The sequence below is a fragment of the Schistocerca cancellata genome, chromosome 11, assembly GCF_023864275.1.
Source record: "Schistocerca cancellata isolate TAMUIC-IGC-003103 chromosome 11, iqSchCanc2.1, whole genome shotgun sequence".
In the NCBI taxonomy this organism is placed as follows: domain Eukaryota; kingdom Metazoa; phylum Arthropoda; class Insecta; order Orthoptera; family Acrididae; genus Schistocerca; species Schistocerca cancellata.
Window position 1 is genome coordinate 147,179,355 of NC_064636.1, and position 18,409 is coordinate 147,197,763.

At 39.9% G+C, this 18,409-nt stretch overlaps 1 protein-coding gene across 2 annotated transcripts in view; it reads right to left on the reverse strand.

Moving 5' to 3' along the window:
• Positions 1 to 18,409, reverse strand: part of LOC126108894 (poly [ADP-ribose] polymerase tankyrase-1-like) — a 131,094-nt gene that overhangs the window by 17,164 nt on the left and 95,521 nt on the right. The window contains exon 3 of one of the 2 annotated variants that reach the window (XM_049914261.1): positions 8,615 to 8,830. In XM_049914261.1, coding sequence (XP_049770218.1) covers positions 8,615 to 8,830 — 216 coding nt within the window. The remainder of the gene's footprint in view (positions 1 to 8,614; positions 8,831 to 18,409) is intronic. The other variant, XM_049914262.1, reaches the window with a different exon arrangement.

Genomic DNA, 18,409 nt, shown 5'->3' on the forward strand with positions numbered 1-18,409 from the left:
ACTTCAACCACCTGTTTGCGACCTCATAGGTATGTCTTGAGCCTCTCATTGGATATACCTCTAATTCCTAACTGGTCAAGCTTCTGCAGTAGGGCATTATGGTCAACGACGTCAAAAGCTTTAGATAAATCAAGACATATGCCTGTCACAAATTCACTTGCATCCAGTTTAATATAGATTTCTTTAAGAAATTCAAATATTGCACTCTCAGTTGAATAGCCTTTCCTGAAGTCATGCTGTGAAGGAGAGAGAATTTTATTTTTATTTAGGAAATCAGACAATCTCTTATAAAAAACTTTTTCTAAAATTTTAGAAAATACAGGCAGTAGGGCTATTGGTCTATAATTTGAAACACATTCTGAATTTCGTTTTTTGAACAGTGGTTTCAGCTTTGCTGTTTTTAAGCATGAAGGGAAGGTTCCTGATGCCAGTGAGCTGTTGCACAAGTGTGTCAAGGGTTCAGCTAAGGCAAGACAGCATTTTTTAATAATTGCATCTGGTATTCCATCAATTCCACATGAGTATCCTGTTTTCAAGGTTTTTATAACTGATAAAATTCCTTCAGAATTTGTGGGTGAAAGGAACAAAGATGTAGACACATTTCTCACGCTATTGCATGATGGAGGTGATATTTTGTTGTGTTCTTCCAATCCACTAACCAACTGTTCACTTACGTTTGGAAAATATTTGTTGAAGGTCCCTGCAATTTCTGTTTGGCAAGAAATCATTTGTCCTTCATAACATAAGTTCATATTTTTATATTGTTTAGTTTCACTTGTTAGATTTTTTATAACTTCCCATATAGCTTTTGATTTGTTTTTTGAATTTTCAATGTATTTGTCATTTGCCATTGTTTTAGCTTTTCTTACAACATTTTTGAGGATCCTCTTGTAATTATTCAGGTACAAATGAAATTCATGAGGCATGTTCTGTGTCTTTTCTATAGCGTGTAATCTTCTTTTCTCTGCAGAAGATATTCTAATACCTGTTGTAATCCATTTGTTCTTTTTGAAGTTATGTTGACATTTTTGCTTTTTTAACGGAAATTCAGCTTCAAAGTATGACATGAAGATTTCCATGAATTTTTCAAACTTTTTGTTAGTATTTTCACAAGTATACACTTCATACCAAGTTTCTGTACAAAAAGGTTTATTTGTTTGTTAGTGAATTTCCTTGCTTCTTTTACAAGTTCCTCTTTCTCAGTTGTTTCACTTGGGGTGTGCAAAGCAATAAATTGTCCATAGTGATCACTGAAGCCAGTATTAAGACTTCCGGCACAGAAATTGTGATTTACATTTGTGTTTATTAATATCTGATCAATTGTTGAGCTAGTTGTTGGTGTAACTCTTGTAGGAGAGTCTATGGTGGCTTTTATGTTATATGTTTCCAGTAGGGTCATCAAGCTTTGCTGGTCTTTTGAGATTTCTTGAAAATCTATATTAAAATCTCCACATATGATCACTGTTTTGTTGAAGTTTTTTACAGTATTTAAAGCTGCTTCTAGTTGGTGACAGAAATCATTTAAGTTCCCATCAGGGCTCCTATATACACAGATGATTATTAATTAATGCAGAGAGTTCAACTGCGGATACTTCAAAAATTTTCTCTTCAGCTAACAGTTCAATGGGTTTTATGTTACAATAATCAATGCCACTTTTAACAAATATACATGACCCTCCATGACTGAATGATGAAGAAAGATTGAAGTCTGCAAGTTGTGTGACCAAGATTGCATCTTTAGGCAGCCAGTGTTCAGTTATACACACTACAGAAACGTTTTTTAGCTCATCAGTACATAAAATTTCAACTTCACTTAATTTGTTTTGCAATGATTGGACATTTTGATGAATCAGCATGAAATTAAAGGGTTTGTTAGGCTTTGGCATATTGTTAGACTTTGGCATATTTAATTGATCACTTACCTTTACCTTGTCAATAAAAAATCATTCAGGTGTGCTGGAAGTACTGCTTTTCTTTTCCCGACTGCACCTATTCTTCTATTATCATCTGCAGCAGAATTTTCTTCTGTGTCTGGCTCTCTTGGTAGTTGTTCAGCTGCTGCTCCTTGGTAGTTGTTCAGCTGCTGCTCCTACTGTTGATAATATTGCTGCTGGTGTTAGAACTGGGTCTGCAATTGGTAGAGCTGTTACTGCATTTATTGTGCCTGAATATTGGAGGCACCTAGTTCCTTCTTTTGTTGTTGATGTTGGTGAGTGAGGTCTTGCTGGCGTTTGTTTCCTTCGAATATTTGGGGGGCCAATCCAGGATGATTTTGCTTTTGAGTGTTTGATGCCTCTTGGTGATAATTTTTTTCAATTTTTTCCGACGAGCAGTTTTTTCCCCATGTTGTTAATGTGCAATCCATGGAATCTGCGCCCAATATTATTAACATTTACGAGTTCCACATTTCTGAAGTGTTTGCAAAGTAATGATATTTGTTGCTTGGCATTGATTATTTATTTATTTATGCATGACCAAGACGGTAAGTCATGCCGATGTGGGATGTTCAGCACTGAAACATTTGTGAGTGTCAACTGTCCTAAGCACCTTTTTAGTTCTTGTTTTGCTTTGTGGGTTTCCTTTTTATATACGTCATTTGACCCACCAATTAGCACAACAAAGTCTTCAGAGGATAAGTCAGCAACGTCTGTGGATCGTACACGATTGCAAACTTCCGACATAGAAGCACCAGGCTTTATGTAAGCGATTGTTTGTAAACTGGACTGACCGCTCAGAAGGCGAGCAAATCCACGACCATGACTGTCTGCCATCAAAACTACTTTTCTTCGTTCAGGTTTCTCTGCCAGTTTAGAAGGTCCACCGTCGTTATTGCCAAACACTTTAGTATCAGCGCTGGACAAATACTTGATATTTGGGTCACGCAAGTGTTCAGGTCTTTCAGTTTTATTTCCTTTCATAACAGTAGTTGAGTTGTTAGGCATTCTTTTAGATGTATCACTTCGCGTATTTGTAGTTTCATATTCAGCTCGGAAGTTAGTTTTATCACATGCACAATGTTTCTTACCTTGCACGGTTGATTGCACACTTGATTTTAGTTCGCTCATCAGAGTATTAATGGTTACCGTATTTACTCGAATCTAAGCCGCACTCGAATCTAAGCAGCACCTGAAAAATGAGACTCGAAATCATGGAAAAAAAATTTTCCCGAATCTAAGCCGCACCTGAAATATGAGACTCGAAATTCAAGGGGAGAGTAAAGTTTTAGGCCGCACCTCCAAATCGAAACAAAGTTGGTCCATTGTAATATGAGACACAATTTAGGTCGAATGAATGACGATACAGCTACAGTAGTTTGGTTCGCGTAGTAAGCTAAGCAGTTAGGCTTTACCAGGTAGCCATAGCTATGCGTCAGGCGCTCCGTCCATAATTATACGGGTACCCTTCCTTTTTCACGTGCTTCGTCTGGTTTGGATAGATTGCTTATTTTTCTTTGATCTGATAAGTGCCGTTCTCTTTGTTATAGGTGTTTACGTCACTCTAAGCTGAAAATGCATTACTGTACTGTGTCATGCACTGTTTGTCGCATTCTGATAATCAGTGTTTACGGCCTGTCGCCGCTTGCGGCATGGCTTGCTTTTGTGCGCACTACCGCCGCTTACAATTAAAAAAATTAAAAGAGAGAAATCGTCTCATTAGCGAAACAATGGCAAGAGACTGCTATTTGTTGTTACTAACACTGCTGCTTTCTTTGACGATCAACAAGAACCAAATAATAGACTGCGTATGATAGAAGATGTTCTGAACGAGAGTTTAGCGAAAATTTTTCTGTTTGAAAATCTTTGCAGACGTCTCTTTAGTACATAACATTCTGCACAGAAATTAGTCATCTCAGATTTAAAAATCTAGTCAATTGACGTGCTTCATTTCTGACTATCACTATTAGGCATAAGAATAATACGAATATAAACATGAAATGATATGTATATTCTTCGGCGTTTGCTGTTGTCTCACTCTAGTTTCATAGTTTAAAAAGCGGACAGGATTTAAACGAGATAGCAGCAAACACGAAAGAATACATGGCAAAATGTTTATATACGTATTATTCTTATGGTGAAGACAATGCTGCATGTGATTCACAATTCATAAAAGTTCCTATTAGTAACCATCTCTTCTCATAGGTAGAAAAAATTCAGAACGTAGAGTTGGCCATATTGACAAACATCCCAAACAGTCCTGCCAGTCGGATTTTCGTAGTACAGTACATTGAAATGTTGCTACATTCGAAGACTAACAATACGGAATTTGTATTTACTCCGTTGGATAATGTATGAAAATGCAGTGATCGAAACTCAGGGCGGAGAAAAAATTTCGTCTTCCATCGTTTTTTTTTTTATTTATTTACTGACGCAGAGGTTTTGGCGCCAGTATTTATCTTTGTGCCTGAAAAGCATGCATGTGAATCGCTAGATATATTCGACGGCAGAAGTTAGTTGTGGCGGCACCTACCAACATTTTTCAGAACTTCCGCTTACTTTGCTCTCGATTCTAAGCCGCAGGCGGTTTTTTGGATTACAAAAACCGGAAAAAAAGTGCGGCTTAGATTCGAGTAAATACGGTAGTTGCAGACTACTTAAACGATCATTTAACTTTCTGATTTCATCACTACAATTCGTGCACACGCTGTTTTTATCGGTGTAATTTTCACTTTTTTCCGCATGAACACTATGCATATCAAGACTAGCCGCCATCTTAGGGTATGGCTTCCATTCCTATTCAGGCAATGGTACTTAACAGGCCCAAACAGATACAACTCTCCCCTGGTAACATGAACAATATAAGATTACACTGTGGGTCCAAAATCACATTAAACATGGTCTCTCTTCCCTACCAAATAGAGGTTACTTTGAGTGGAAGTGACAGTGTGTAGAAACTCTGTCACTAATAACGTTTGTTACACTTGTAACTTTATTTTAGTTAATGAGCCAAATGCCATTTAATATCACAAGACACTATTCCATCTTTTATTTGAGCTCTAGATGTTAGGTGTATTGGTTCTGAACTGACTGCAATTCCAACTCAGATTTTCCCATTAACAGGATTTGATCCCTTCATGACAATACAGTCCCATCAGTTCTTTGTCTGTTCAAGATTTTAAAATCATAGTACAGCACAAAGATTTTCATCATGTCTTTTGAACTTATAACATGAGGACACCTAACTGCTGGTGGCAAACAATTCTGATTTCTTAACAGTTATTCATTCACTGTCAACAATAATGGCACAGAATGATTTCAACTCCCAGTAAGACAGAGAATATTTCGTGACATCATTTCAAGTTTGTGTGTGGCACTTGTAGCTACTGGTGAAAAATAATTCGATGGTTAACATCCCTTCATGTATAGTCCATGACATTACCTGCAGTTTTTGATTCCCATTCAGCAACAAACACTCTGTCACATTATAACTAATGAGAACATGGGGCATTTCTCGCTACTGGTGAAAGGAACCTACATTTAACAGCCATTTTTCTAGAAAACAATGGAGGTAGGTGTCAGGTTCTAATTCTAGTGAGGCAAAAATTATAAATCCATCTCGTCATTGCTGGTTCAAGCATTAGCTACTGCTGAAAAAGTTCCTTATCTTACATTTGGTTGTATTTAATTAACAATCAGAGTAAGTGCTTGGTTCAAATCCCCATGCAGCACAAAACTTTACATTATGTCAATCCAAGTTCGCTATTTGTGAATGAAATCATATTTTGCATCCTTTGTGGTTAGTTAACAGAGACAACAGTTGCTGGATAGCATTCCCACTGGATAATTCATTGCCCAATTCAGGTAAATGTAGTTTAGTAGGCGATTGGAAAATCTTCTAGAGAGAAAGATTGCTTAGAATTTTTATCTAACTTTGAGACACCAAATCCTCTTGTGATATCTCTTCATCACAAATAAATTTAGTTTTGTGTAAGGATTAGGGAATGATTTATGTGGATGAATTATGGGCATTAGTTGTTTCAGATATTAATGAGAGTGATAACATTTTAGGAATGTTAACTTACTGTAACTAATTTTAGTTTACAAGTGATATGGGCCAGCTCATGTCTAATAAACTGTTTCCTGATATTTATTGTATCGTGATATTTGTCTGCACCTGGAATTTGATCACTACTGGTAACAATTTTGTGCAGTCAAACAACTGTACTGGTAAGTGATTAATGGACCATAAGAAAGTTACATTATGTAGGCTGCATGCAAATCATGTCATTGGGATACTTTTGATCAATTTTTTTTTAAAAAAGGTTATTGGAGTTACAACAAATAATCCTTGAAAATAATTATGACAGTATAGATTGCAAGGTACATTTATTGGTTTCAGTCATCACATGATTATTTCAGCCCTAAAGCCATACTGATGGTTAATGGCTGTGTATGGATCAGGAACCACTGAATGATGATAGTCAACTGCCAGATCATTCAGCCATTCAGCCATTCAGTCATTCAGCCATTAACTATCAATACAGTTGTAAGTCTAAAGATGATCGTGCAATGATTGAAACCGGTGATCTTTCAATAAATGTGCCTTGTGATCTAGCCTGTTATGATTACTTTTAAAAATTTTAACATGATGGTACATGTTCTATGTCACTCATGATTAACTGTGAAGGTTGATGTACTTCTGTTCTTGAACTATACTGGATGGGGCTTTTAAATGTATACTGAAGTATTGGATCATGGACAACTGTGGCTGATTGACCTAAGTAATCAAAGCCCTTGTATTAAGCCCCTGTGATACTTTCTTACCCCTTATCAACATCAAAATAGTAGTTTTGCTATCATGTTCCCCCTGAATAGTTAAGAGACTACTGTATTGTGCAACAGCTTGTTACACTTTACTCTTACTTTCATAAAGTAGCTGGAAAATCTCTGAGATGTTACTGTCAGACCTATGTAAGTATTATTCAAATGCACAGTGGTTCGTCGTTGACTTTAAAATGAACTGCAATGGCACTGAAGGCATATTGCAGGCCCACCAATTCACTGTGAAACAGTGATATTCTTTTTCAAAAAGGCAACTATGTCCGTCATCAGTGGGTACTGAATTTGAAAAAGAAAAGTATACTTCAGGATATAATTTCATAAAAATTGCCCCAAGAGGAATCAAAAACACTACTCATGACACTCCAACACGAAGTTATTTCAAAACAGCCTTATCCATCCTAGTATCAAACAATAAAATGCCTTACCAGATACCATTAAACACAAACAAAACATTGGTCACTTCAAATCCAAACTGTAGTTGTACTTGGTTGATCACTGCTTTTACACAATAAATGAATACCTACAAAACTAAATTTTGGTGTGTTTACCCAATGTAGTCTCATTCAGAAGAACATTTGTATTTTATCTCTCTGTATATAGCGTAACAACATTTATTTAAGTAGTCATCATTAATTGATGTATTATTGTGTGTTATTAAGTACAAAGGTATATTATATGTAAAACTGTTAATATTAACAAAAAAATCCAAATATTTCTTGCACATTGTGCAGCTGTAGATGAAAATGGATCAATAAAATCAATAAAATTACTAAACTCAGTCAGCTATAGGAGGCTGTTTACAACTGGAGAGGTATATGGTGGAGCACACATCTCCACGCAACAGTACTGACTGGAATTCCTGCATATCTCAAGCAGGCACCTTAACTATTAGGCCAGTAGAACTGGCCTGCAGATCTGACTCCAACTTTCATTTATGGATGCTAGTGTTTGGAAGTCAGAGGTGGAAACATAAGTGACAATGGAAGGTCAAGTAAGAACTGGAGGCATGCTCAGACAGCCTAATGCTTAAAGCAACTACTTGTGATAAGCAGGAAATCCAGGTCAAATTCCACTAATAGTAAAAATTTCCAGTAGTTGTTACACACGTGCCCAATGAAGTCATTTAATGAAAATTCAAATTATATTTGAACACGCCTTCCTAACTGCCACATCTTAACTCCTGTACTGAATATTCATTCTTTGCCCCCTAGTTTCCGTATCTGCTTTCTCTTCCTTCATTATTTCTTTCTGAGTACTTCTGTAAATTTATATGCACAATTATTCATTCATATAACACTTACGTTTTGCTGAATGACAATGCACCAAAAGTCTGCTTATGCACCAATTTCCTTCAGCACTAATTTGTAAGATACATAAACAGAAACTGCATTCAACCTACAAATATATCAAGAATGTTTGGGAAAGGATATGGCTCATAGGGTACATCTGCCGCGTGAATGCATTTGAGTCATTCTGAACTGAACATAGTACAGTAGCAAATTCATGAGGCTTCACCCGCATCTGGGATCCTCATCCGAGCGTGCACAAACCCATGCGTCACTTGCAATCAAAACCCATCACACACATTCAAATACAGTCCATCATGTCGGAGTACTCACTGTGAATCCAGAGAAGGGTGTGCAACTCTATTATGCACACATACTCAAATTTCAGATTTCACCATGTCATAACACAAAAGCTATAAAAAAAAATTCTACTGACAACTGTAACTTTTCTTTATCAAATAATGGAAATTTTATTTTTACACTTGGTGAATGCCCCATTAAATGATACTACAAGTCTAGAAATTGGGCAGGCATAGTGATGCAACTCACCACATGCGAGAGGCGGTGGCGTCATTAGACGGAGGAGTGTTACGGGAAGTCACGGGCAGCGCAGCTGTGGCAGGAGTTCCGCCGCGGTCGCTGTTTGGCTGCGGGCCCGGGTTGTGGCTCCTCCTATTAGTGGCTGCCGCACTGCACAGAAAGGCACTGTGTGAGCGGGCGTTTTCGTGTGGGAGCCAGGAGGTAGCAGTGCTGCTGAGAGATTGTCTGCACAGATAATGAAACACACACTGCCAAAAAGAATATCTGTTCACTGTTAAGTTGTTACTGTCAGTAAAGATGAATGACTTACGATTCAACGTGCCAGTTTCTACATTACTTTTCCTACGTTCCCCAGAGGCATAGCTTAGCAGGCCAAACAACAAATTGTTCACAATGAAGCACAAACTAAAGAGAGGCTAACAAGACTGCTGCAATGAATGGACAATTTTTGGACAACATGCTTCAAATACACCATTTAGTAATAATAATACAGCTACTGGAAGTGCACTAATCCGACTGTCTCACACATTTATATGTACTTACTGTGGCAATATGATCATCAGACAGCATTCAAAGCATTTGTAGACATATGAATGGGAATGGGTTATACGAGACACATACAATAAACAGGTTGAAAGCAGGTTTTTAACTTATCAGTTAAAGTAATTTAGAGAAAGTAGCAGTGCAAGAAGGTAGTTATTCAGGAAAAAATGGAACTAAGGTATTAGGAAATTCAACTATAAAAATTTTTATCACACAAATTTGAAGGGTGGTCCATAAATAGAGTTCATATACATGGGTAAAGAACCACTTTCACTCAATAGGCCAATATTAAGCATCACCTGACCGCAAAACTGAGAAAGTGTGTGAGGAAGATCAGTGAGCAGAAACAATGGAAATGTGATCAGAGACTGACATCACAGCAAAATTAAAAATTTGATATTATTACAGTATTCAATTAATCATATTTATCAGATTTGGAATGATTTAGCTCCTCAGGAATGGAGCTGTCAATGTTAATGAAAATAAGGAGAGAGAGTTCGTAACTCAAAGGACAAAGTGCATTTTTGACAACTCCTGAAATGATGTTTCCATAAGGAAAGTAACTAAAATCTGCTAGTTGTGACTTTTACCTATGAGGAGACATGGAACCTAATGTATGGAGGCTCAATGATAATCAGTGGAGAGAGAGAGAGAGAGAGAGAGAGAGAGAGAGAGAGAGAGAGAGAGAGAGAGAGAGAGAGACGGCCTTGTAATCTGTTAATGCTGGGGCATAATGTTACTCCAGAAACAAAATTAAGCTTGTTGTGGAGATGCAGGAGATGTCAATGAGAAGTTGCATGAAAACTTTTGTATTACAATAAGCAGAAGGGCAACTACCATGAAACTGTGTGTGAAACCTGAAGGAATACAGATGATTATCAGGAACTAAAACAAGTACACTGAAAAAGTTATTAAGAGCACTTCTGAAAGATACTTTAGAATAAGGCAGACAGAACAATATTTATATATAATGTCTCAGTAATGATGAACTGCAGAAATGACAGCAGCGGCCATACATTTATTTTTCAAACATCTATTTTCATGTGAAGTTAAAATGAACAAAGAGAGACTGAGATGGTGGGGTTTACAATAAAGACTACAACTAAAAGAAAAAGTGGTTTAGGCAGTTTAGACAATATTAAGTTGCATGCTATGTTCAACTGTTCAAAAGTGTGTGAATTCATAAGGGACCAAACTGCTGAAGTCATCGGTCCGTAGACTTACACACTACTTAAACTAACTTATGCTAAGAACAACACACACAGACACACACACACACACACACACACACACACACACACACACACACACACACCAATGCCTGGGGGAGCACTCAAACCTCCGGCAGGAGGGGTCATGCAATTTGTGACATGGCGCCTCAAACTGTGCAGCCACTCTGCGCCGATAATGGTATATATACATATTGTTGAGTAGCCCATTATGTAAACATACAGACTTAAAACATATTTGAAAAGTAAATGAACAAGACTTGTTTGGAACACATGAGTAACAAAAGCTGATGATGATGATGTGATCTTCAGTCCAGAGACTGATTTGATGTAGCCCTCCGTGCTACTCTATCCTGCACAAGCTTCTTCATCTTTGAGTAACTATTGCACCCTACATCCCTCTGAATCTGTTCAGTGTATTCACTTCTTGGTCTCCCTCTATGATTTTTACCCTCCACACTGCCCTCCAGTACTAAATTGGTGATCGTTTGATGCCTCAGAACATGTCCTACCAACCAATCCCTTCTTCTAGTCAAGTTGTGCCACAAATTTTTCTTCTCCCCCACTCTATTTAGTACCAGCTCATTAGTTACACGATCTACATATCTAATCTTGAGCATTCTTCTGTAGCACCACATTTCGAAACCTTCCATTCCATTCTTGTCCAAACTTTTTATCATCCATGTTTCACATCCATACATGGCTACACTCCATACAAACACGTTTAGAAGAGACTTCCTGACAACTCTGTACTCAATGTTAACAAATTTCTCTTCTTCAGAAACGCTTTCCTTGCCATTGCCAGTCTACATTTTATATCCTCTCTACTTCGACCATCATCAGCTATTTTGCTCCCCAAATAGCAAAACTCCTTTACTACTTTAAGTGTCTCATTTCCTAATCTAATTCCCTCAACATCACCCGACTTAATTCGACTACATTCCATTATTCTCGTTTTGTTTTTGTTGATGTTCATCTTATATCCTGCCTTCAAGACACCATCCATTCCGTTCAACTGCTCTTCCAAGTCCTTTGCTGTCTCTGAAAGAATTACAATGTCATCGGCGAACCTCAAAGTTTTTATTTCTTCTCCATGGATTTTAATACCTACTCCAAATTTTTCTTTTGTTTCCTTTACTGCTTGCTCAATATACAGATTGAATGACATCGGGGAGAGGCTACAACCCTGTCTTACTCCCTTCCCAACCACTGCTTCCCTTTCATGCTCCTCGTCTCTTATAACTGCCAACTGCTTTCTGTACAAATTGTAAATAGCCTTTCGCTCCCTGTATTCAACCCCTGCCACCTTCAGAATTTGAAAGAGAGTATTCCAGTCAACATTTTCAAAAGCTTTCTCTAAGTCTACAAATGGTACAAACGTAGGTTTGCCTTTCCTTAATCTAGCTTCTAAGATAAGTCGTAGGGTCAGTATTGCCTCACGTGTTCCAATATTTCTATGGAATCCAAACTGATCTTCCCTGAGGTCAGCTTCTACGTTTTTCCATTCGTCAGTAAAGAATTAGTGTCAGTATTTTGCAGCCATGACTTATTAAGCTGATGGTCCAGTAATTCTCACACCTATCAATAGCTGCTTTCTTTGGGGTTGGAGTTATTATATTCTGCTTGAAGTCTGAGGGTATTTCGCCTGTCTCATACATCGTCCTCACCAGATGGTAGAGTGTTCTCAGGAATGGCTCTCCCAAGGCTATCAGTAGTTTTAATGGAATGTTGTCTACTCCCAGGGCCTTGTTTCACATCTACATCTACATTTATACTCCGCAAGCCACCCAACGGTGTGTGGCGGAGGGCACTTTACGTGCCACTGTCATTATCTCCCTTTCCTGTTCCAGTCGCGTATGGTTCGCGGGAAGAACGACTGTCTGAAAGCCTCTGTGCGCGCTCTAATCTCTCTAATTTTACATTCGTGATCTCCTCGGGAGGTATAAGTAGGGGGAAGCAATATATTCGATACATCATCCAGAAACGCACCCTCTCGAAACCTGGCGAGCAAGCTACACCGCGATGCAGAGCGCCTCTCTTGCAGAGTCTGCCACTTGAGTTTGTTAAACATCTCCGTAACGCTATCACGGTTACCAAATAACCCTGTGACGAAACGCGCCGCTCTTCTTTGGATCTTCTCTATCTCCTCCGTCAACCCGATCTGGTACGGATCCCACACTGATGAGCAATACTCAAGTATAGGTCGAACGAGTGTTTTGTAAGCCACCTCCTTTGTTGATGGACTACATTTTCTAAGGACTCTCCCAATGAATCTCAACCTGGTACCCGCCTTACCAACAATTAATTTTATATGATCATTCCACTTCAAATCGTTCCGCACGCATACTCCCAGATATTTTACAGAAGTAACTGCTACCAGTGTTTGTTCCACTATCATATAATCATACAATAAAGGATCCTTCTTTCTATGTATTCGCAATACATTACATTTGTCTATGTTAAGGGTCAGTTGCCACTCCCTGCACCAAGTGCCTATCCGCTGCAGATCTTCCTGCATTTCGCTACAATTTTCTAATGCTGCAACTTCTCTGTATACTACAGCATCATCCGCGAAAAGCCGCACGGAACTTCCAACACTATCTACTAGGTCATTTATATATATTGTGAAAAGCAATGGTCCCATAACACTCCCCTGTGGCACGCCAGAGGTTACTTTAACGTCTGTAGATGTCTCTCCATTGAGAACAACATGCTGTGTTCTGTTTGCTAAAAACTCTTCAATCCAGCCACACAGCTGGTCTGATATTCCGTAGGCTCTTACTTTGTTTATCAGGCGACAGTGCGGAACTGTATCGAACGCCTTCCGGAAGTCAAGGAAAATGGCATCTACCTGGGAGCCTGTATCTAATATTTTCTGGGTTTCATGAACAAATAAAGCGAGTTGGGTTTCAGTGCTCTGTCAAATTCTTCATGCAGTATCGTATCTACCATTTCATCTTCACCTCCGTCCTCTTCCATTTCCATAATATTGTCCTCAAGTACATCGCCCTTGTATCGACCCTCTATATACTCCTTCCACCTATCTGCTTTCCTTTCTTTCCTCAGAACTGGTTTCCCATCTGAGCTCTTTATATCCATACAAGTGGTTCTCTTTTCTCCAAAGGTCTCTCTAATTTTCCTGTAAGCAGCATCTATCTTACTCCTTGGATCTAACTGACTCATCAGTATTGAGGTTGTTAGGCACATATCAGTGACTCCAGTTCATAGAAACAGAAGACCATGTGCTGTGCCTAAGTAGAAGAAAACTTTGTGGTATTCACTGGATGGCCTTTAGCAGCACAATAGAGAACATCAGGCAACACAGGAGAGTTGATATTTGATGTCCGAACATCCAGACTGCAGTACAGTGCGTTAACCAGTACACATTAACCCTTTGTGTTGTAGAATAGTGTAGCAATGCAGAGCACGTTTTTGCACACTGGTGAACAGAGGGGAGAAGGAAACATGGAAGCCCATCATTGTGTCAGACTGCCTTAACCTACCACGTTTCTGTCATGTAGACTGGTTTGCTGCCTTTTGTGGTGGGCACAGGCTGCATGAAAAGTAATCAGCTACACCCTACTGCTCCTGTGTAAGCACCTTGCTTAGGCTAGTATATTTCATTTAAAATGCCTAAAAAATTATGTCAAAGTCCCACTCTAGTGCTTGGGGTAATAAGGTAATTTTGCTACTGAAATTGTTAGCATATTGCATACCTCTCTTATGGAGACGAGAGTCAATTACGCAACACAAAAATCTGTAGTATTATCAGGCACTGTGGCATGTTGTAACGGAACATATTACAGGCTTTACTGTACCGAAGTATGCGATACCCTCCAAATTCAACCAGTTTAACGAGCATTTATGATTATAGAAAAGTTATTGTGTATGTTAACAATGATTGCATAACATGTCTGCATAAACAGTCAACCCATTAAATTATACTGAGAAACTGACCCACACAAAAGTTTATATCACTTGATCACTGATACAGCAAATGTCATCATGTAAAAACACTAAATTCATCTTAAATAATTAATATGAAGTACGACAAATAGTGGCCAACTTAGGTATTTTGGATCTCCTTAAATAAAAATCACCCAGTGAAACCTATTTGTTCACTAGGAGCGTTTTCACTCAGTATTCACGTAATCAATCCTATTTTAGACGAAAACCAATGTAATTCTTAATAATTCATGTTACTTACTTATTTATGCAAATTAGAGAAGTCAATTGACAAACTTCTAAAAACGGCCTTTTTGTAACAAAGAATTATTCTGTCAAGTCAACAAATCTGTCATTTTAATAACATGTTAAATTACGTCACTCGATGCAAAGTAACAACTTTTCTGCACAAATTATGATAACAGATGTACATGTGACTTGTAAACTATATCTCTTTTTAGTAGTTCTTTGTCAATGTTATAAATACAAGCAGCAAGAACGGTCGGGAGGCAGTCGGAATGTCACTTTGGTAAAGTGTGTTTGTGTGTTATTGTTTGAGGTGGATAAACAATGCAAAGAACATGTAAAGAAAATACTACTTTGTGTTGTGTCATGGTCTTTGGTGGACAGTGGAATTAAAATGGCTACCAGAGTAATAAATATTTGAAGTTTCCATATTTGTTGGTTTCGCTCGTTCTTTATCATCAAAAGCACATAAAAAACACGGGACCTCATGTTTTTAACCCTAGACAACCAGATTTAGAGCCAGCATCAGCATCGAGACACAGCAGCGATCCAGCAAGCAGCAGTAATTACTAGAATGCATTTTAATGGCGCCAACCTAACAGCAAGTGCTAACAAGCTCCGTAAATGGGAGTGAAATAGTGCGATTATAGCAATTAGCAATATCTACGACCAGGCGACCATTACAATGTGCACACAGTGGCAGGGTGAAACGAATGCCAGCCCTCAACTACAATGACTGATACATCACACTTTTAGTGTTTTATATTTGTGAGACATTGAGTTTTATCATCATCCAGTGTTACTATCAATACTAACATAAAGCTGTCCACTTGTAACACAGGCTCATGGGATGTTGGCATAAGCTGGAACTGCTAGTGGCCATAGTGGGACGAGTGCAGTGTTGCCCATATCAGGAGAAACGTTTTGTGTTGGCTGCTGAGTGTGTACTGTGAGACACTAATGTAGAGCAGATGAGGGAATAATGGTACTGCTTCTACATTTTTTTTTTTTTGTCAGATCATGCATGGCAAGCAAACATAAGAAATGGACATTGTGAATACATGACTGCCCTCTTTGACTTGTGTTGGAGAATACTGCAGTGTGGAACACAGTGACACACTTGTTCCTCTCCTTCAACTTCTCTTCATACAGCATGTTGCAGTTTATACACTCCTGGAAATGGAAAAAAGAACACATTGACACCGGTGTGTCAGACTCACCATACTTGCTCCGGACACTGCGAGAGGGCTGTACAAGCAATGATCATACGCACGGCACAGCGGACACACCAGGAACCGCGGTGTTGGCCGTCGAATGGCGCTAGCTGCGCAGCATTTGTGCACCGCCGCCGTCAGTGTCAGCCAGTTTGCCGTGGCATACGGAGCTCCATCGCAGTCTTTAACACTGGTAGCATGCCGCGACAGCGTGGACGTGAACCGTATGTGCAGTTGACGGACTTTGAGCGAGGGCGTATAGTGGGCATGCGGGGGGCCGGGTGGACGTACCGCCGAATTGCTCAACACGTGGGGCGTGAGGTCTCCACAGTACATCGATGTTGTCGCCAGTGGTCGGCGGAAGGTGCACATGCCCGTCGACCTGGGACCGGATCGCAGCGACGCACGGATGCACGCCAAGACCGTAGGATCCTACGCAGTGCCGTAGTGGACCGCACCGCCACTTCCCAGCAAATTAGGGACACTTTTGCTCCTGGGGTATCGGCGAGGACCATTCGCAACCGTCTCCATGAAGCTGGGCTACGGTCCCGCACACCGTTAGGCCGTCTTCCGCTCACGCCCCAACATCGTGCAGCCCGCCTCCAGTGGTGTCGCGACAGGCGTGAATGGAGGGACGAATGGAGACGTGTCGTCTTCAGCGATGAGAGTCGCTTCTGCCTTGGTGCCAATGATGGTCGTATGCGTGTTTGGCGCCGTGCAGGTGAGCGCCACAATCAGGACTGCATACGACCGAGGCACACAGGGCCAACACCCGGCATCATGATGTGGGGAGCGATCTCCTACACTGGCCGTACACCACTGGTGATCGTCGACGGGACACTGAATAGTGCACGGTACATCCAAACCGTCATCGAACCCATCGTTCTACCATTCCTAGACCGGCAAGGGAACTTGCTGTTCCAACAGGACAATGCACGTCCGCATGTATCCCGTGCCACCCAACGTGCTCTAGAAGGTGTAAGTCAACTACCCTGGCCAGCAAGATCTCCGGATCTGTCCCCCATTGAGCATGTTTGGGACTGGATGAAGCGTCGTCTCACGCGGTCTGCACGTCCAGCACGAACGCTGGTCCAACTGAGGCGCCAGGTGGAAATGGCATGGCAAGCCGTTCCACAGGACTACATCCAGCATCTCTACGATCGTCTCCATGGGAGAATAGCAGCCTGCATTGCTGCGAAAGGTGGATATACACTGTACTAGTGCCGACATTGTGCATGCTCTGTTGCCTGTGTCTATGTGCCTGTGGTTCTGTCAGTGTGATCATGTGATGTATCTGACCCCAGGAATGTGTCAATAAAGTTTCCCCTTCCTGGGACAATGAATTCACGGTGTTCTTATTTCAATTTCCAGGAGTGTAGTTCTCTTACTGTCAGCAGCAGTGACCCCAGACAACAAAAGGCTACTTTTTGTAAAGAGGTGAGAAGTGACTTGTTCAACATGGTCCGAGCACTCGCGTGACTGAATTCAAATGACATTTGGCACAGTATAAATTTCTGTTTAGAGCAACACACATTTATAACTACAGAAAGATAGCTTGTGTTGAGTACACTATCAATGTACGCTTTGTTCAAAGGCCCGATGCGAAAACATAAATAATATTTTGTGCAGACACAGTTTTACAGATCAATGACTGCAGATAGGGATGGACTGCTTAAAGGACAAAACAATTTACAAAGATATGTTTGTTGTTCTGTGATTGTCATTAGCTGACATATCTGCTAATGAACACAGTTCAGTTGAGAGATCTGTTGAACCTGGCCTGACGAGGCATTGAAATACTGCTGGGAAAACCTGGTTCCCCAAAGTAAGCTGTCCAGATGTCGTAGCACTCTGTAATGTGCATACAGCTCGGTCATGGTTGTTATCCTTCACATCTTCATATGCTGCATGCTGCAAAGTCCACCCAGCTCAGGTTGCAAACCTCAACCATGTGATAAAAGAGTGTTCACACTATGAAAGACAATGCCACAAGTCTCTTAAGGCCTTGATCAGAGCAAGAATTCCCCAACCTACATCTGTGATGGGCCTCTTTCGACAGCTGGCCACAACAGACTATGCCAGTATTGCCTGGTTTTTGCAAGAAGCAGTTATCCAGTAATACATCACGCACAAGGGTTCCAATGTAAGAAGTTTTGAAATATGGACTGTATTGAGTGTGTGAATGTACAAAGTCAACCTGGATGTTATCTGGAATTAATATAATTGCTAATTCCTCTGCTGCATATGTATCATATTATACTGGGTGTGTCACTGACTATTGCCACCAAGAATAACTCCGAAAGTATGACAGGAGCTGAAAAGTTGAGACACAAAACTTACATGGGACGACAGGGGCCATAATATAATGTTGGTTTTTTTGTTGCTAGGTGGGCTTGCTTCAGAGATATTAAGGTCAACTTTGCTTTTTAAATGGTATGCTACAGTTTGGTACTTATCTTCTGATAGTGGCTATCGAGATGAATCCAATGATGTGTAAGAGTAAGGTCAACGAAGGTCACAAAGGTGGCGTGAACGTCCATTTACAGAAGGTGTTCGAAGTGATGACCATTGGTATCAATGCAGTGTTGCAATTTTCTTATCGTGGATTAAGTGGTATTCCTTATCAC